The sequence below is a fragment of the Doryrhamphus excisus genome, chromosome 6 (genome assembly GCF_030265055.1).
Source record: "Doryrhamphus excisus isolate RoL2022-K1 chromosome 6, RoL_Dexc_1.0, whole genome shotgun sequence".
NCBI classification, from domain to species: Eukaryota; Metazoa; Chordata; class Actinopteri; order Syngnathiformes; family Syngnathidae; genus Doryrhamphus; species Doryrhamphus excisus.
In genome coordinates this window covers 9,844,497-9,864,779 of record NC_080471.1, presented here as the reverse complement: position 1 = coordinate 9,864,779, position 20,283 = coordinate 9,844,497, and the positions used below count along the sequence as shown (strand labels likewise).

Sequence of the window (20,283 nt, the reverse complement as noted above, 5' to 3'; positions counted from 1 at the left end):
CTCGCCTACAGTCCCGTCCTGAGGGAGTGTTCTAAATATTCCTCACCAGACATCAGTTCCATTGTGCATTTCAGAGACGCTTCAGAGGGAATTGCGGGACGCAGCAGTCAGCATCAAACCACAAAAACAAAAAATTGGGAAATAAGTTAAGAGGATGTGAAGTTACAGATGTGACTGTTGGTGGTTGTAGAGCGTGACCAGTACTGGTTCTTCCCAGTGGCCAGCAGGATGTTCCGTAACTTACGCGGTAATATGCTCATCTATGCATCTTGCTATCATCTATCATATATCATCTATGCAACCAAAACTTTAAATTATTGCTATTTATTCTAAATTATTTACATTATTTGTACAAATTACTGTTTACACTGTACATTGTTGTTCATATTTGATGTAATCTATTTATTCTCCACATTATTATTTATTATGTATTATTTATTATTACACGGGAGCCAGGCAACGACATTTCGTTGGCAATTTCACTGCTGTGATATTGTGCAATGACAATAAAGAAAGTCTATGTCTAGCTGTTACAGGGGGTGGAGCCTATAGCAACTGTGTTTTCCCACTGCACAGTTGTGACTGTTTACCTCTACAAAATGAAAATGGAGCCTACTCAGTCAGCACTCCGTAAAAGAAACACTGTTCCTTCACAAGCAGGCGTAGGGCAGCAAGGCAATAGAGCGCTGCAGCCAAGTGGAGACTGTGGAGTATAATACTGCAGCGTCCATCACTAAACGTCTTTGATCACTGTTCTATACGTGTTTCCCACTGCACAGTTTTGACTGTTTTCCTTTACAAAATGGCTAAACTATGCATTGAACACCAAAGTCAGAAGGACTCATGCTGACAAACAAAAATGGAAACGGAGCCAACTCAGCCAGCACTCCATAACAGAAACATTGTTCCTTCACAAGCAGGCGTAGGGCAGCAAGGCAATAGAGCGCTGCAGCCGAGTGGAGACTGTGGAGTATAACACCGCAGCGTCCATCACTAATCATCTTTGATCACACATCCTTAAAAGCTACAATGAATGAAGTGGCAACAGCAAATCTTATGCACCAATAACAGAGCAGTAAGCCGACCAGGTACTATACATATATAGTACCTCATAGTACCTGCTTTTAGTCATGGAAGAATCAGGTGAGGAAATGTGTGCCTACCTGACAGTTTGGTTTGTGCTGCGAGGAGCTTCCTGGGATGTTGAGGGAGTGACTCCTCGTGACCGCGGCGCCCGTCGACGCCCTCCTCTGCTGCGAACGGCCCGAGCCAGTTGCCTTTCCCTCAAGCGGGGGGCTGCAGCTACTTTTGCCTTCAGTCTCCAGCACTGCGTCCCAGGGATCCCCCGCAGGAGGCCCCCGTGCGACAGGCACTTCGCTCCCCGCAGATGCACTCACTTCTTCGCTCTCGGCTTTTCGCTTTGTGAGCGGGTCCAGATCGAGCCAGTCGAAGCGGCTGATGCAAGTGGATTCCTTCACTGCTGGCTGATGAGCTGCCGGGTCAGGTGCCAGAGATGGAGAGCATGCCGGGGCGGAATCTGTGTCAGTGCTGGCCGATTTGCCATTCTTCAAGTATTCCGAGGTGCTGGCAATCTTATCAAAGAGTTTGGCCATCTCGGGATCCACGGTGGGCGGCGGGGGGAACACCATGGCGGTGGTGGCGGCAGCAGGCTGGATGGGAGTGAAGGCCAAGAATGATGGCTGCTGAGCTGGCAGTGCCATGTACGGTGAAATGGCTGGAGTGTAGCCATTCTGAAAAGTGCCTGGCTTGGGGAACGGCGCGGAGGGGAACAGCGGAGCGGGCTGATGGGTGGGAGTGGACACGCTGGAGCTTGTCGGGGTGGACAGAATAGGTGTCCACTGGGTGCTCTGGAAAGGAGAGGAGCTACAGGAATGGCCGCCGGGATAGGAGGCACTGAGGTTGAAGTTCAGCAGCGAAGATGGCCGTGATACGGTGCTGTTGGCTCCAAAGTTCTCATCCAGGAGAAGCTTCTCCAGCTCCTCATTGGTCAGCTTGTCTACGTCTATATTCCTGAACTTGTTGGGCTCTGGCTGCTTTTTGGTCTCAGGAAAGACAATGAGGTCCTTTTCTGGTCTGGCGGTGAAGGGTGAGGGATGAGGAGCAGCAGTAGTCGTAGTAGTAACGCTTCTGGACTTTAACAACTTTGATTTGGGGGAGGATGAAAGAGTGTGTCTCTTCTCCCGCTGCAGCTTTGCTAACGCCTCCTCCTCCATGCGGAGGGCTTCCTCTTTACCCACGGCCCCCTTTGGCTGGGGGACGTCCAGCTTAAAGCCATTACCACTTGATATCTGGGCCATTCTGTCAACTGGGAGGTGCCATGAGCGTGACGGCTTTTACATCAGGACAGCAGAGTAAAGCCTCACACACCTGGAAGGAGGAGAGGCGCCTTTGGATAAATGGATGGAAATGTCAGGATGAAACACGAGAGCAGACATTACACCAGGGGTCTCAAACACGCGGGCCAAATGTGGCCCGCATGACACTAGTTTGAGGCCCCCGCCTTGATATGAAAGTTTAATGTTAGTGCGGCCCGCGCAAGTTTGATATGGATGCTGTATGGTATCATGTACCCAGAAAAAATTATTACGTTTGATTAATGTTCATGTTAAAGGTTAAATAACTGTTAATAGTTATCCTCCCTATCCGTGTGGAAGTGGTAAGTTTTTGGCTATTTAAGTTTAAAGGAAATAACTTGAAGGCTACCGTTTAGGTCGCTAGCTCTCTAGTTTGCGAGTTAGCATGTGTCTCAAGACCCTGCGGTTGCGCAATATGTTGAAAATAAAAAAAGTATAAATGTGACTCTAGTCATGTTTTGTCATGTCTACAGGGCTCTAATAATGCTTTGTTCATTTTAATCTGAAAAAAATAATTTGTCTACCCACCAACTATATGTGGTTTCTTAAGTTTTTATTATTTGCCGTTTTATTATTATTATTATTATAATATTTATTTATTACTGATTGATTTTCTTTATTCTTGATTTGTTTATTTATTTTTCATCTTATTTTGTGTAGAAAAACAAAAAGTGAGATATTTGAGAACAGTGGAATGTTTTATCAGAGCTGTTATTGTAGAAAACTGGAACCAAAGCAAAGTTTTTTAAATTTTTTTGTTTTTAAAAAATGTGGGGTTTTTTTTGGAAAACCTGATGCGGCCCAGTCTCACCCAGATCCGAGCTCCAGTGGCCCCCAAGTAAATTGATTCAACCTAATGATATAACACTTCTGCATCATGTTGAAGAAGAATAAAACATTATAAACTTATACCCAAGTCTGAAAAGTTGGAAACGTTTAAGAGTTATGCCCATTAAACTCTTCATGGACTCTTTAGGAGGTTCTGATCTTGGGTCCAGACATGTGTCAAGCGAGACCGTAGCGGTGCTAAAAAGAACACTTGTCAAAGCAAGCATTCATGAAGGCATCACAGGGTTGAGCGAGTTCCTTCTCTCACCACTCCTGAGCTCCCCCTTGCCCCCCCCCTCCCATTGTGGTGGAGGAGGCTGGCTGGGGCTGGATCTGGCCTCATTGTGCAGCTGAAGAATTTGGCCTACTAAGCAACCTGAGGGGTCTCTCTCGCTCTTCCTCTGGCGAGCGACATGGCCCAAGATTGTGTTATCAGCTGTGCTAACACTGGAGGGCGGCGACAGCCTGGCTGCACTCACTAAAACACCACAAAGACATCCAGAAAACACTTGCAGAAAGTACACAGTCATCATCTTTACGCACCTAAAAAGATACTTCAAACTAGGGATGCACGGATCCACATTATTTCACGACAAATACAAATAAATTCAACCTCTTCAGTGCCAGCCATTTTAGACTAGTTTGACTGATTTTTACAATCATCAAAGTCTCTGCGTCCTTAATATTTCCTCTATGGACCTCTAGGACGTCCTTGCCCAATGAGAATATTTCCACGGATAGACCAATGTGTTCAACTTTAGATGTTCCTCAGTACAGAGTATTTTCAGATAATATACAAAAAAGATGGTCATGTCACTGACTAAATATCACACTTACAAAGCATCTGCCATCTTCTTCCTGCCCTGATGTGGCAAGTCAAACCCTAAGTAAGCATGTGCATTAGTTATGTCTGTTAATGATAGCTATTTGGCAAATTAGCTACTAACACCTCCATTGGATGTCCACTCTGTCGACCTCCTCGAAGAGGGTTATCAACCACTGTTTCTCCTCACAAGACTGGAGATGTCCTTCAACGAGGCAATTTGTGTACATGGTCAAGATAAAAGAAGTCCAAGTGGGACATTTGTCCTTCAACTAGACTACACTAGTATGAAAAAGTTGGAAGGAGGATCTACTAAATATTGATGTTATTTTTCTGTTGGGGTGCCCAAATTTAGGCACCTGCATGCTTTTTTTTTAAAGTAATTATTGCACACTTTCTGTAAATACTATAAACTTCATTTCACTTCTCATTTATCACTGTGTTTGTCTGCTATCGGATATATTTAACTGAAATTGTTGACCCCAACAACTAATTATTTATCATAAAAATCTTGATAATGACCAGGGGTGCCCAAACTTTTTCATACCACTGTATATACATGTGTGTGTGCTCAAAATAATAACACAGGTTGTGACATCCAAGTGATGTATTCAAACTGAGAAGAATAGAATGTACTGTACATCTATTCAGACATAACACACTACTCTAGTCAGGTGGGAAAATATTCCCTCTAATAATAGACTGCTTTACATTTTCTTGGGGATTTACTTTTTTTCAGCGTTTTAGCCCAAAAAATTTGTGGATTGAGAAAGGGTTAAGCCGTGAAAACAACATTGGTGGTGCTGAGGGCTGTTCTATATTCAGGAAAAATGCAGAGATCACCATAACCATAACGGGAATCTTGGAATTGGGAGGTCGCTCGCTTCCTTTCCTCAATGAATCGTCAACCACACAAAGTTGTTGTTTTTTTTCAACTTTACTGGCTTTAGTCATCATGAAAACTGCCAAAGTTAGCTCTCTGCTGGGTCGAAGTACACGACGATGTCTTTAAATGGAAAATATGTAACTGGGACATCTTTATAGACTGTTTTTTTCATCTCTGTGCCAAAGTATACAACTTTCAAAGAGCTTTGTGTGCTGAAGTGAATTTAAATGTAACATTAGATAGCACCCGTTTGTTGTTCTCTCGACTTCAACTCAAGTCTACAGCAGGACTGACTATCTCTAAATGGTGTTTACATATTTGCTGACTTATTTTTCACTGAGCTCCCGCAACAACAGTAGTGGCAAATAAGTCACAATTTAAGACACATGTCAGGCACTGAACACTTCAAAGTCAAAGCAAGCTAGCATGGCTGTCACTAGTATTTAATTCATCTTATGTGTAGCTTCACCGGGCTCAGATTCAAAGCTGGCTTTTTTTCGTTGACTTTTGCACGAATTCCACTCAGCTAGCTTGATGCTAAAGTAACATTAGCACTACTTTCTCAGCTAAGACAGCCTCCTAACCCGGCCGGCCAGCTGTACACATGTCAACACTGTGATTGGACTTGACGTCCAAGCGGGTTTAACTTATAAAAACTTTACTTGGCGGCTAAGTTAGCCGCTAAAGTGGAAGGATATAAGGTTCACAGAGAAAGCCTTTCGTACGCAGTTCAAGGTACGATTGGTTGGGTTTAGCTAAACATGGGCAGCGTTATGACGGCTCTGTGCTTGTTGGAAGTTGGGTTTAATGGTTTAAAAGTAGAATGTTTATCCAAGAAGCAACAACACGGAAGATAAGCAGGTTTTGTCAGACTGGAAGGTTTCAACGCGGAGCTTTTTTGGAAGCAACGACTCGGTCAAAGTTTCACACGCAGACATTTACGAAGAAAAGGTTACTTCTTTTTACCTTTTATCGCGGCGGTGAACCGTTTTTGTGCCGCAGCTGCATTTTTTTCCATCCACTTGCACCGTAGACGTCAGTTCCTGTAGTTTGTGTGCTGGTCTGCTCGGCTGATGAGGACTTTTTGGTCCCACTCGTCGGAGCCTCGCCGCGCCATGGCCAGCGACGCCCTCTGGCGGACAACAGTAAAAATGAACGCGTGACGTCATGATGACGTGTTTCAACCGACTTTCGCATTTCAGTCACACAGTTATGCAATAATATGGAAAATCGTAAGTTATGGTTATTATTTTCTATATTTTTTAAAGTCAGATTAGCCTTGTTTGAATTGTTCTTATTGTTTTGTTTGCTTTTTGTAATATATTTTGTAATCTCTTTTCACTGTTTTATGTGATTTTTTTTAACCATAGCCTGGATTCATGTATTGTAAATTATGTAAATTGATGGTCTTGTAATTTGTCAAATGTGTTGCATTCAAAGTGCCTGGCTGCACAGCCAGCAGGCAGCCAGGGAACTAGCGGCGCCCTCTGCTGGACAACTGTCGAAATGAAGGCTGACGTCGAGGAACATCATTGATATTACTTCCGTATTGTCAGTCTCGCCGTTACAATCAAAGACTAAGTTACAATAACGCCGCTGCTTAGAAAGTACGCAAACAAAACAAAGCAGCCACCTTATTATATAAAGATGTAATTTAGCACAGACGTATTTGTAACTACATATTTTTCACAGACACGTAACACACTTTCTTGTATCTCTTACATCATCACCATATAATCGTCATGCCAACTGAAGGTATCAAAATAGATTAAAGTTAATAAGACATGTATGTAAATGTAGTTGTGTGTAAAATGTAAAAGTGTCTTGATAGTCGTAAAGCGACTCCGCCTACTAGATTGTTGACTGAGCGCCACGTACTGGCTCTTTTTAAGCAGCTAGCGGGCATCCTGATTGACAGTGGAACAGCCCAATCTGCGGTCAACGCGACGTCCATGCCAAGACTGCATCCAATGGTGTTATAGTAGGCGGGGCGTAACCATAGTGACTGCTGCTAGCAAGGGGAGGCCACTAGCGGCTTGTATCGGAGGTAGCAGGTGTCAGCAGTAAACAAACTGGCAGCAGCTAGCAAGAAGGTCTCAGAACAATCAAAAGTGAGGCTCCAAGTAAGTGTCGGTTGTTATTCTGAACGTTCTTTTAGAGAAAATGTGCTTTGTCGTCACAAATGTCATGTTTTATGATTCTACGACGCTTGTTTTGTTGCTTAAACCTGTCGTCATTGGCAAACAGATGGAACATGTGTTAATACAGGTCAGCATTTTTACAAGTACTAACATGATATTTGTGCATTTATTGTTAACTACCTATCTGAATAGCAAACTAGATGGTGATGGTGAGAGGTAGAGCGCTGACCCATGGCACTCTGGTTCTGCTCAGTCTGTGGCTGTGCATACACTCAGTGCCCATCAATGTGGACAAGAGCAAAGAGAAGGTCCAACAGGAAGAGGTCGAGGCCCCAGAAGGCTTTGTGAGTCACAAACCTACCCGTGCAATCCAAAACTGATTCCTTTATGGCCTTAAAATACTGCGTCCGTGATGTAAAAAACTGTCTGTCAATCAATTTTCTCAATTTAAATGAAAAGTAGACTGAGGTTGTGATTTTTGGAGGACACCTCACTGGAGTCAACAGTGCTGTAGGTCCACTTTCATCTTACTTAAAAACCTTGACAACTAAATCAGTATAGATATTGTACCTCCCTTTACTTTGGCCTTGACCAGTCTTCCATTTGTAGACTTAAACTGGTCCAAAAATGCAGCTGCCCGGCTGCTCACATGGGGAAAAAACATGATGAACACATTAGCCCCCTGCTTGCTTCACTCTACTGGCTGCCTGTTGTTTTTGCGATTCATTTGAAGATTTTTTTCTTGTTTATAAATGCCCACTCTTACTAAACAGATTTGCTGACTTTGCATACTCCTACTAGAGCATTGAGGTTTTGCAGCCGGTCTGTCCTACATTGTCCCAGCAGGAATTAGCTCCCTTTGCAAATTAAAACTGCTCATTCTGTGGAGTGTTTTAAATCAGCACTAAAGATGCACACTGGCTTTCAAGAAAAGCTAATTTAGACATTTTTATCTATTCATTTTATTTATATCTATGTTGTTTTTTTTTTAAAGAATGATGATGTGTTATCTCAGCTGTTTACGCACTAGCTCGCCATACTGAGACCGCCTTACTGTGTCCGCTGTTCTTAAAACAACTTTGAAAAAGTGTCAATGGGAGATCAAAATCGTGACGCTTTGATTCATGTCTTAGAACTCAGGGCTGCATTATGACCGCTACCTCAGGGAGGTCATCGAGTACCTGGAGAAAGACCCTCACTTCAGGGAAAAGTTAAAAAACACCAACATGGATGATATCAAGGTCAGTCTAAAATGTGCACACACAAAAAAAAACCTTCTGTTGACTCACACACTGTACTGAACCAGCACGGCAAACTATCCAAAGAGCTGGACTTTGTCCACCACAGCCTGCGCACCAAACTGGACGAGCTGAAGAGGAAAGAGATGACCAGGCTGCGGATGCTCATTAAAGCCAAACACGACATGGCGGCAGGAGATGGTAAATATACACAACATCACGCCAAAGTGATTGTTGCACAAGACAAGATGTGGTAATGAGCCGCACACAGTGTTGAAATACAGGATGTGGCTCATAAGTACAAACTTACATTAAGACGATTAAAGGAAGACGTTACAATTACATGTTTCACATAAAAATAACGCTTACACTTGGCCTCTCCCAGCTGTATCACTTCGTCCCAAGTCAAGACAGGAAGAAAACGCTCCAAAAGTTTCCAGTTTCCCTGAAGTCTGGACATATAATACACATACATTCATTCATTTTCTACCGCGTGCTGGAGCCTATCCTAGCTGTAAAAAGGAGACAACAAAATGATTTATGTGGTTATTCTGTGTGGGAAGTAATTGATTATTAGACAAATTCATTCATTCATTTTCTACCGCTTATCCTCACAAGGGTCGCGGGGGGTGCTGCAGCCTATCCCAGCTCTCTTTGGGCGAGAGGCGGGGTACACCCTGGACTGGTCGCCAGCCAATCACAGGGCACATATAGACAAACAACCATTCACACTCAAATTCATACCTATGGACAATTTGGAGTCGCCGATTAACCTAGCATGTTTTTGGAATGTGGGAGGAAACCGGAGTACCCGGAGAAAACCCACGCATGCACGGGGAGAACATGCAAACTCCACACAGAGATGGCCGAGGTCTCCTAGCTGTGAGGTCTGCGCGCTAACCACTAGACCGCCGTGCCGCCCTATTAGACAAATAATATTTCTAATACTTCAGTATCTAAAATACACTAACAGGTGGTTTAAGAGATCTTTGCAAGCCCTATATTGACTATATTTACATAGGTGGCCTATGGTGGAAACAACACACCCGTGCTCGAGGCATCATTTTGGTTGACTGCTCATTCGATTATACAAGTGTGCCTAATGTTGTGGATAATGTACGATTGGCCTTGCAGGCTGGAAAGTGGATCACCAGGCCGTGTTGAAACAGTTTGAGCACCTCAACCACGACAACCCGCACTCGTTTGAGCCCGAGGACTTGAACCGCCTCATCCAATCGGTACCGTGCATGAGATAATGAGAGTATGAGACCAACTCTTTGACGTGCTGCTTCGTTGCAGGCTACAAAGGACCTGGAGAACTTTGACAAGGAGCGCCACGATGAGTTCAAGCGCTACGAGATGATGAAGGAGCATGAGAGGAGGGAGAAGCTGAAGATGATGAATGAGGAGGAGCGGAAGAAGGAAGAGCAGCATTTCAACGATATGAAGAAGAAACACGCCGATCACGTCAAAGTCAACCATCCTGTGAGTCACAAATAAAATAGATAATACTGTAATTTCATGTATTTTCATACATATTAATGTAATTGGGGCAGCACGGCGGTCGAGTGGTTAGCGCGCAGACCTCACAGCTAGGAGACCAGGGTTCAATTCCACCCTCGGCCATCTCTGTGTGGAGTTTGCATGTTCTCCCCGTGCATGCGTGGGTTTTCTCCAGGTACTCCGGTTTCCTCCCACATTCCAAAAACATGCTAGGTTAATTGGTGTCTCCAAATTGTCCATAGGTATGAATGTGAGTGTGAATGGTTGTTTGTCTATATGTGCCCTGTGATTGGCTGGCGACCAGTCCAGGGTGTACCCCGCCTCTCGCCCGAAGACAGCTGGGATAGGCTCCAGCACCCCCTGCGACCCTCGTGAGAAAAAAGTGGTAATGAATGAGTGAATGAATGTAATTGATATTTATTGTAAGGTTTATCTGTGTTTATATATGTATTACATTTATAGATAGTTAAGTCAGAATTATGTAGCTAATACATTATTTCATGAATTTTTTTTGTTTTAATTATTCAATCAAGCTTTGAATTTAAGCCTATATGACATCGCTATGTACTGTACATACAAACTCATGATGAAGTACAGTATATGTAGATGTACAGTGAAGAAAATAAGTATTTGAACACCCTGCTATTTTGCTATTTCTCCCACTTAGAAATCATGGAGGGGTCTGAAATTTTCATCGTAGGTGCATGTCCACTGTGAGAGAGATAAACTAAAAAGAAAAATCCAGAAATCACAATGCATGATTTTTTAACAATTTATTTGTGTGATACAGCTGCAAATAAGTATTTGAACACCTGTGTATCATCTAGAATTCTGACCCTGAAAGACCTGTTAGTCTGCCCATTAGAAGTCCACCTGCACTCCATGTATCATCCTGAATCAGATGCACCTGTTTGAGGTCGTTAGCTGCATAAAGACACCTGTCCACCCCATACAATCAGTAAGACTTTAACTTGTAACATGGCGAAGACCAAAGAGCTGTCCAAAGACACCAGAGACAAAATTGTACACCTCCACAAGGCTGGAAAGGGCTACGGAGCAATTACCAAGCAGCTTGGTGAAAAAAGGTCCACTGTTGGAGCTATCATTAGAAAATGGAAGAAGCTAAACATGACGGTCAATCTCAATCGGAGTGGAGCCCCATGCAAGATATCACCTCGTGGGGTCTCAATGATTCTAAGAAAGGTGAGGAATCAGCCCAGAACTACACGACAGGACTTGGTCAATGACCTGAAAAGAGCTGGGACCACCGTTTCCAAGGTTACTGTAGGTAATACACTAAGACGTCATGATGTGAAATCATGCATGGCACGAAAGGTTCCCCTGCTTAAACCAGCACATGTCAAGGCCCGTCTTAAGTTTGCATATGACCATTTGGATGATACAGAGGAGTCATGGGAGAAAGTTTTATGGTCAGATGAGACCAAAATAGAACTTTTTGGTCATAATTCCAATAAGCGTGTTTGGAGGAAGAAGAATGAAGAGTACAATCCGAAGAACACCATCCCTACTGTGAAGCATGGGGGTGGTAGCATCATGCTTTGGGGGTGTTTTTCTGCACATGGGACAGGACGAGTGCACTGCATTAAAGAGAGGATGACTGGGGCCGTGTATTGTGAGATTTTGGGGAACAACCTCCTTCCCTCTGTCAGAGCATTGAAGATGGGTCGTGGCTGGGTCTTCCAACACGACAACGACCCGAAGCACACAGCCAGGAAAACCAAGGAGTGGCTCCGTAAGAAGCATATCAAGGTTCTAGCATGGCCCAGCCAGTCTCCAGACCTGAACCCAATCGAAAATCTTTGGAGGGAGCTCAAACTCCGTGTTTCTCAGCGACAGCCCAGAAACCTGACTGATCTAGAGAAGATCTGTGTGGAGGAGTGGGCCAAGATCCCTCCTGCAGTGTGTGCAAACCTGGTGAAAAACTACAGGAAACGTTTGACCTCTGTAATAGCAAACAAAGGCTACTGTACCAAATATTAACATTCATTTTCTCAGGTGTTCAAATACTTATTTGCAGCTGTATCACACAAATAAATTGTTAAAAAAATCATGCATTGTGATTTCTGGATTTTTCTTTTTAGTTTATCTCTCTCACAGTGGACATGCACCTACGATGAAAATTTCAGACCCCTCCATGATTTCTAAGTGGGAGAAATAGCAAAATAGCAGGGTGTTCAAATACTTATTTTCTTCACTGTATGTACTTTATGTGTGTGGTTGTGTGAATGCAGGGAAGTGAGGACCAGCTGAAGGAGGTGTGGCAGGAGGCTGATGGTTTGGACCCGGATGACTTCAACCCAAAGACCTTCTTCAAAATGCACGGTAGCCTCAGAGGCAGTATTTGTCGACTGTTTGTAGATCACGTGACCGCCTTTTACCGCACATTTACCATGCAAACATGTTGTTGTTCTGGGAGGAAAACATACATAGATGTTTATATTTCCATTGCTGTCACTGCACAGACAGCAATGGGGATGGTTTCTTTGACGAGAACGAGCTGGAAGCCCTCTTCGCTAAAGAGGTGATCCTCTTTTACGTTTAACCATCTTGATTGGCTTTTAAAGCATTATCTTCATTTGTGTGTGTGTGTGTGTGTCTTCAAGCTGGAGAAGGTCTACAACCCGGACAATGAAGAAGACGACATGGTGGAGATGGAGGAGGAGAGACTGCGGATGAGAGAGCATGTGATGAACGAGGTAGAAACGCAGACATTTTTGTTGTAATTCTACAAGTTTACACATTTAAACTAGGGGTGGGCAATTTAACAAAATTGTCTGGGGGGCCAGAATATATATTTAACACACACACTATTTTATGCTTATAAATCTAACAGTCCGCGTTGATTTATTTGTCTAATTTTATGTGTAAAAGTGTCATACCATGAGCTGAATGTTCTCATGTCCCTTTTTCAGGAGCACTTTAAACATCAGACCACAGCAAACTACAAAATATATTTTTTTGAAATGCTTAGAAAGCAACAGGCAGGCCGGATTCAAACACTTGGTGGGCCGCATGTGGCCCCCGGGCTGTAGTTTGCCCACCCCTGATTTAAACCAAACCAGGACATTCATACGAACAATTTTCTACATTCCAAAAATTCTTACTCTCTGCACATTTTGGTGGCAAACTGTTTCCCAGGTATATTAGTACGTGTGTGAGGCATTGACTTCCATTTCTTTCAAAGTACATTTACTTCTATTCCCTTACAGCGCAGCCTTGCCACATCCAATATGGAGGCGACATTGACGTGCTTACACTAAGCACTCGATGTGGGCGGGCTCTACGTATATGGTTTTTACAACCATATACAAGCATGCGTTGCTGTACTGTTGTAAATGACTAATAATGTTTAGAGCTCACATCATGGTTGGTTATTCTACATTATGCGTTTGTAGTGTCTTGTCTGTTGTTGTCTACATTAAGGATCGACTGATACATCGGCCGGCCGATATATCGGGCCGATATTTGCGTTTTTCCTTGTATCGGTATTGGCCGATACGCGCGTGGGTTCACCGATGTATTTTTCCACCGCATGATTTACAGTCAGGCATCCGCCGGTGCAGCCTTGTGTTGCCCGCCCCGGGGGGGGCAGTCATCACATTGATGCTAGATAAATTTAAACTACGACAGAAATGTTTTGCACATGGTTGAATATTTATTCCTTTTAAAGTTGATAATGCCGTTTAAATGTGTGTTTAAGAAAGCTGAATCCTACTTTGTTCAGTGTTTACATTTCAATAAATATTTGTTTAAACATGAGACCTGTAATATTTGTTATCATGGTCATTTTTTCATGTAAATTGAGGGATCAAAAGCAGTATCTGCCACAAATATCGGCCCAAACAAAATCGTCCATCGGCTGAGGGTGATGGAAAAAAATCGGTATCGGCATCGGCCCCAAAAAAAAACATATCGCTTGATCCCTAGTCTACATATTACATTGCTGTGTGATGTTTTAGCACTTTCTATAAGACACAGACTTAGAATGGTATGTGGAATATTAACGCCCCTGGTGATTTCTCTGACGTTGGCACCTTTTATTATGAGCTTTGTTGTGACTCTGCTTGCTAAGTAAAGAGTTCCCTCTGTCCCAGTACTTGTGTATGTAATGTATATATACAGTATGAGAACAATGAAGAGTCCATTGTATACAGGTGGACACCAACAAAGACAGACTGGTATCACTGAGTGAGTTCCTGGCAGCCACAAATAAACAAGAGTTCCAAGAAAAGGAAGAGTGGGAGGTATGAGACACTTCTTTTTGAAAGTCAATCAGAAGTGTCATCGCATTTGTGATGTTGGATCAAACCTTCTCATGGATGGCCAGACGTTGGACCAAAACCCCTTATTCACCGAGGAGGAGCTGGCAGCATACGAGCAACAGCTGGTCAAAGAGGAGAAGATCATCATCGACAAAGCAGCCGACCTGCAGAAGCAGAGGGAGGAGCTCCAAAAGAAGCAGGAAGAACTCGACACTCAGAAGCACCAACTTCAACAGGTACTTAAAAGTCTCATCGTCATTCAGCTCATGTCTGAGGAGCTTCATTCGGCTTCTCTTTCTTTCAAGGCCGTGGACGATCTGCAGAGGAGGAAAGTCCAGGTTGAGGACAAAGGTCAGCATTACATCGCTCTGACAACTTTGTTACATAAAGTCATTTAGATTTTTGGAAAGAAGTGTACCACTTTTGAATGAGATGACAATGCCTGAGGTCAAGTGTCATACATTTCAACTATTCTTTTATGGTTTTTGTAGCATAAACCTGGATGAGGATCATCCAGCAACAAGACCCACCTGTGCCTGGACTGTCTCAACGGGCCTTAATAGCAGGGAGTGTGCATGTGTTTCTTACCTGCAACGTTATGTCCTCTCAATGTGTTTGAATCCCCACTGGATGAATATAGATGGGCCAAAATAAGCCTATATGGCAGGGGTGTCCACAATGCAGCCCGAGGGCAAATATCAGTGCTCTATCATTAGAAAATGTTCTATACATAAAAAAAATATGGGGAATAATTATTGAAATTTAATAGCCTGGCTTTTCTGGACCTACACTGGAGTGGTTTTAGTGCGTTTAATACAAAATACAATCTTAAGATTTGTATGCAGCCCTCAGTGGAAGGGGATTAAATCTGTTTTCTGTCTACTGCTGTCCGCACACTCAGAGGAATTTATTTGAGTCAGAGTATTTATTTTGTCAGGTTTATTTACTGTAAAAGTTCATTTGCATATGCCAAACTATACATCTTTTAATTCAGCTTCCATCTGGCTTTGGTCAGGCGTTTACGTTTCCCTAAAGTGGAATTAAAAATATTTCTACCGCTGTTGTCATGACAACCACATCACTCTTTATGTACTTTATTAACAATATTTGCGATGAGTGTGTATTTCTGATGTCTAAACTTGAATGTTGGCTTCCTGTCATACATTCCACCACATGATGTGAATAAAGTGAGTGAGCCTGCAAGTTGTAAGACGTGTGTTTGAATCATCTCCAAAATCATCACTTGGCAGTCCAATTTGAGAAGCGTTATCACTAATCGTCCGTGTAGATGTAGTTTAAACGCTCAGCCAGGTAGGCGCTAAGCTTCACTGGGGGGTACTTGTCCGATCCGTCAGTGCAGGTGATGACCGTCTCGTCATCAGGCATGACGAAGAAAGCCAGAGCCTGTCGTGTAGTGGAGTCACCAACAGGGGGCAGCAAGACTCTGTGGCGCTGATGGACATATTGAACAGCCAATGAGAAGCCTTGACTTTGTCAACTGTGTACTTAGTCTTATGAATGTAATGTATATGTGTGTTCACACTGAGAAGCACGGCAAAATGCAGTATACTGCACACACTGATTTTGTACTCAAAACACTGTACGGTATTGGACACTTAACCCTAAACCAGGGGTCTCAAACTCAATTTACTTCAGTAATAAATCAGTAATAAATAAATAAATACAATAATAATAATAAAACGGCAAATAATAAAAACTTAAGAAACCACATATAGTTGGTGGGTAGACAAATTATTTTTTTCAGATTAAAATTAACAAAGCATTATTAGAGCCCTGTAGACATGACAAAACACGACTATAGTCACATTTATACTCTTTTTATTTACAACATATTGCGCAACTGCAGGGTCTTGAGACACATGCTAACTCGCAAACTAGAGAGCTAGCGACCTAAATAGTAGCCTTCAAGTTATTTCCTTTAAACTTAAATAGCCAAAAACTTACCACTTCCACACAGATAGGGAGGATAACTATTAACAGTTATTTAACCTTTAACATGAACATTAATCAAACGTAATAATTTTTTCTGGGTACATTATACCATACAGCATCCATATCAAACTTGCGCGGGCCGCACTAACATTAAACTTTCATATCAAGGCAGGGGCCTCAAACTGTGTGTTTGAGACCCCTGCCCTAAACGGTCAGAATCTTGGCTACACTGAAAAAGGGGGGGTACTAAATTGAAATAATGGCTGCTGAGGAGCATCTTGTGAGTCGGGTAGAAAGTATGAAAAAATGCACAGTAAGATGTATTATTTGGAACTGATCATTGAACTAAAAGAAAAAAGCAAGAAAAATCAGGAAAACAGAAATAGAAAAATGAAGAAAACAAGAAGACAAAAGAATAAAAGGGGGAACATTAAAAAATGTGGTGTTTTCGTAGTTCGAACAAAGTAAACCTTCCTGTTTTGTACAGTGCTTCCTGTGGTTGCTAGTGTAGAATATTGACCAGTGTAGAATATTACGTATCACAATATCTTTGCGGCGGTCGAGTGGTTTGCGTGCAGATCTCACAGCTAGGAGACCAGGGTTCAATTCCACCCTGGCCATCTCTCTGTGGAGTTTGCATGTTCTCCCTGTGCATGCGTGGGTTTTCTCCGGGTACTCCGGTTTCCTCCCACATTCCAAAAAACATGCTAGGTTAATTGGCCACTCCAAATTGTCCATAGGTATGAATGTGAGTGTGAATAGTTGTTTGTCTATATGTACCCCGCCTCTCACCCAAAGACAGCTAGGATAGGCTCCAGCACCCCCGCGACACTCGTGAGGAAAAAGCTTTGCATACATGTTCTTTTTTTGCTTAAAAACAGATTGTAGAATTTTCTTCAATATGTATACTTCCATACTCCGTGTGCATGAAAAATAGGGACGTATTGCAGTTTTTGCTCACCACAGAGATAAATTTGTCACTGGTCCAACGTTGCATCATATCTGCAATGTTGACTAGAATGGCCCCGGGGATGCAGGGAGCAGAGATGAACTCACCAGAACGGTCAAGCACCTGAAATATCACAAATAAACACCACCATGAGAATATAGAAAAGAAATTATGTCCCAGCCACAGCAGTAAGACACCAGGGTTGGCATACATGTTCTCCCTTGGTAATCGTTTTTATAATACACATTTTTCAGTCCAACTTTCTGGATCTTCCAGAATCTGCACCTATTCCAACAGTATTTCCTTGGATTTTCAAAACGGTCCGTTTTAATTTATTCCACCCACTGCGCGCCTCCGAGCACACTCACTCCACTGTGATTGGTCACAGTCCCATGTACTTCCAGACTACTGCTGAACCCCATTTTGTAATTTTGTGGGTACAGGAGTTGATAAAATATGAATAAAGCCTTTGAAGAGTTAACTGAAAAGTGGTTAGGAGATGTTGGTAGCTCAAGAGCTAAGGGCTGGAGACCTCTGACTTACCATGTACGAACTCGGAGTGGTAACGTAGAGCCACGTTTACTGAGTCTGTGCGACATTAATGCACCTTTCCTGGCGAGAGAGGGCAGCTTCTCCTGGCCAACATTGTAGTTCTCTCTCCTTCATTCGTTTGGTGGATATTTCACGTTCATGTTCACAAAAACAGTCCCATGTGAAATGCCATTGACACATGAAAATATTTTTCTCTTGCTTGGTCTTCCTCTACGCCTCCTACCCAGCAGCTCTAAACGCAGCATCCTTCTACCAATATATTCACTATCTCTCCTCTGGACATGTCCCAAACATCTCAGTCTGGCCTCTCTGACTTTATCTCCAAGGCCTCTGACATGTAATGTCCCTTTGAAGTACTCGTTCCTGATCCTATCCATCCTGGTCACTCCCAATGAGAACCTCAGTAGCATCCTCATCTCTGCTACAGGCTACACTGTAGTTAAAAAAAAAAGTTTCCTTACCTGCAGACCTTCAGAGCTCTGGAACAACAAGGTGATGCTTCCATAATCAGAATGCTCTCCACATCTCAGCTGACCCTCCTTGGCCAGCTCTCTGTTGACCGGAGGGTAGTAAAGAGAACGCAGAGTTGTTTTGTTGTCATCAGCTGCAAGAGAAACCGACAAGTTTTCAGCCAACATGACCTCCAGACTCCAGGATCCCTCTCTCTTTTCCACCACAGCTCCCTCTGCTGGATGTGATGTGTCACTGCCATGATTGGCAGCAACACAAAACAAACAGACATGGCGACCTCAGGACCAGCACATACTTCCAATCAGGCGGTGAGTGCTCAGGAACACGTCTGGGTCCAGATCCAAACTGTGGGCCATCACCTTCAAAATGCGCAGGCTCAACTCTTTGCAGCGGTCAAAAAAAGCCATCTGGGTCTCCTGGAATCCCGCCACAATCTCAGGTGAAGGCCATTTCTACAAAAGAGACTCAAACTGGAACAATTCTGGAAAAATTGGGGCTGACTTTGGAAGGCCAAAGTTTGACAGTGATGGGATTAATGAGTAACATTTCATGGGTGGTTGTCTGTCTTTTAGTGGTGATGTTACAAAGCACCAAGTATCAGCAGTAATCAGCATGTGTCAGTATAAATAACAATATTTACTTTGACAACATTCAGTATTCTTACTATGCCAGGATGTTAAAAAGTACCACACATCAGTAGTAATAAGCATACTTAGTATATCAAGATTTTAAAAATTACAGTGTATCAGTAAGCATTAATAAGTATACTTACCTTGTTGGGATGTTAAAAAGTGCATTGTATTGGTAGTGATAAGTCTACTTAGTATATCAGGGAGTTATAAAGTACCACGTATGAGTATGGATTAGTATACTTACTTAGTCAGGATGTTTAAAAGAACCGTGTATCTATAAGTATTAAGTCAGAGGTGTGGAACAATTTTGATTGGACATTGGACATCTTATTGACTCTGATGACTGGAGAATACTCAAGATTTTCAGTGAATGTGTTGAGTAGTATGTGTCCCCGTTCAAAGCAATCAGCTAATCCCGCGTGTTTGAGACCCCTGAGCTAACGTGTTCCCAGCCAGACAACACATTTTCCCAGAGAATGGGCCTGACTGAATGCATCTATTCACATCCGATTAGCTTAAACAAACGAGTAACAAACTTTTTAAAAAATCACATTTATCAACACTAAGCATACATTTTGAAAAATTTTAATCCAACTTGACTGAGACTTAATTAATTAATAACGAGACTTACAAAACAAACTTTGTACCACCTATGTTAAAAGTATACTTACTATGTCAGGATGTAGTGAAGTCATGTTGAACGACTCTTTTAGATCTCCTGGTGTTTCTGGATTCACCCTGAAAAATGTAAATAAATACATAAAAACATAAAATCAACATCAACTATATCCAAAGTAAAATAGTAAATAATAATAATAATTTGGCATTTCCTGAAGGTATTGTATGCAATCGTGACTTCAACCTTTCAGTCTCTATGGGTAACCAGCCATGGATGGGACTGATAGGGAATGTTTTTCTGGTGAAGGCCTTTTTGAAGTTGTCCGGCTGTAGGAAGAACCGCCTGGAAGCGCCCATGACACGATCCACCTGGTTGGACAGAACTTCTTTTGTACACTTTTGCAACTTTACAATGTCAACTTGTATTCTTAGTCTGACCTCCGCCTGAGTGATGCCTGTGTTGTCCAGGAAGACGAAGCCCACTTCGGTAAAAGCTGCCCTTATGTCGCTGCTCAGCTGGTATAAATCTGCAGGAGAAATGTCCTCTACGTTGATGCTGAAAGCGCTGAAGTCCACCACTGGGATGCTCATTGTGTCAAATGAAGAAAAAAAGAACTAAAACAATAAACTGTGACGGAGTAGCAGGCTTAAAGAGTACTGTAAAGACCACTTTTAAAAAGACACTTTGGGGGATGAATCTGTCATTTGAGTCACTTCGCAGGAGTTTGGCAGTCACGTGACCACTCCTGACCAATCCGAGATGCGTCACTGTGACGTCAACAAAATCAGCTGGCCCCACCTTTTGGGTATCAGACGTGCTGACGTTTTAACGCTAGCTTGTGAACTTCGACATGGATTTACAAGATTATTGAATGGCTGATAAACATTGTGAATTATGCCTGTATCTTTTTTGTATGTCTTTTTTCAGTTAGCTTTGTTTTAGCATCAGGACGCTGAGTAAATATACTCGAGTGTGCAGATCGATCCAAATATCTATAATATGGGCGGTATCGGATTGATAGCGTGATAAC

The 20,283-nt window shown here is 42.7% G+C and overlaps 3 protein-coding genes across 3 annotated transcripts in view; 1 reads left to right on the top strand and 2 right to left on the bottom strand.

Moving 5' to 3' along the window:
* Window positions 1–6,044, bottom strand: part of pik3c2a (phosphatidylinositol-4-phosphate 3-kinase, catalytic subunit type 2 alpha) — a 33,787-nt gene extending 27,743 nt beyond the window's left edge. Inside the window, exons 1-2 of the mRNA XM_058075559.1 lie at window positions 5,879–6,044; window positions 1,164–2,388 (exon numbers count right to left, since the gene is read on the bottom strand). Of these exons, the coding sequence (XP_057931542.1) occupies window positions 1,164–2,318 (1,155 nt within the window). The 5' untranslated portion in view covers window positions 2,319–2,388; window positions 5,879–6,044. The remainder of the gene's footprint in view (window positions 1–1,163; window positions 2,389–5,878) is intronic.
* An 837-nt stretch (window positions 6,045–6,881) lies between these two features.
* On the top strand, window positions 6,882–15,280 carry LOC131131502 (nucleobindin-2-like). Its single transcript, XM_058076253.1, has 13 exons — window positions 6,882–7,035; window positions 7,246–7,397; window positions 8,187–8,294; window positions 8,360–8,492; window positions 9,426–9,529; window positions 9,591–9,776; window positions 12,047–12,137; window positions 12,278–12,336; window positions 12,419–12,511; window positions 13,970–14,059; window positions 14,143–14,313; window positions 14,383–14,428; window positions 14,569–15,280. The coding sequence occupies exons 2-13, from the start codon at window positions 7,254–7,256 to the stop codon at window positions 14,571–14,573; spliced, it is 1,230 nt and encodes a 409-aa protein (XP_057932236.1). The 5' UTR covers window positions 6,882–7,035; window positions 7,246–7,253; the 3' UTR covers window positions 14,574–15,280.
* Window positions 15,002–19,977, bottom strand: LOC131131503 (uncharacterized). Its single transcript, XM_058076255.1, has 7 exons — window positions 19,691–19,977; window positions 19,497–19,621; window positions 19,306–19,372; window positions 18,298–18,454; window positions 17,993–18,135; window positions 16,992–17,102; window positions 15,002–15,529 (listed from the first exon to the last, which is right to left on the bottom strand). Exons 1-7 carry the CDS (start codon window positions 19,841–19,843, stop codon window positions 15,350–15,352), a joined length of 936 nt encoding a protein of 311 aa, XP_057932238.1. The 5' UTR covers window positions 19,844–19,977; the 3' UTR covers window positions 15,002–15,349.
* Window positions 19,978–20,283: the final 306 nt, after the last annotated feature.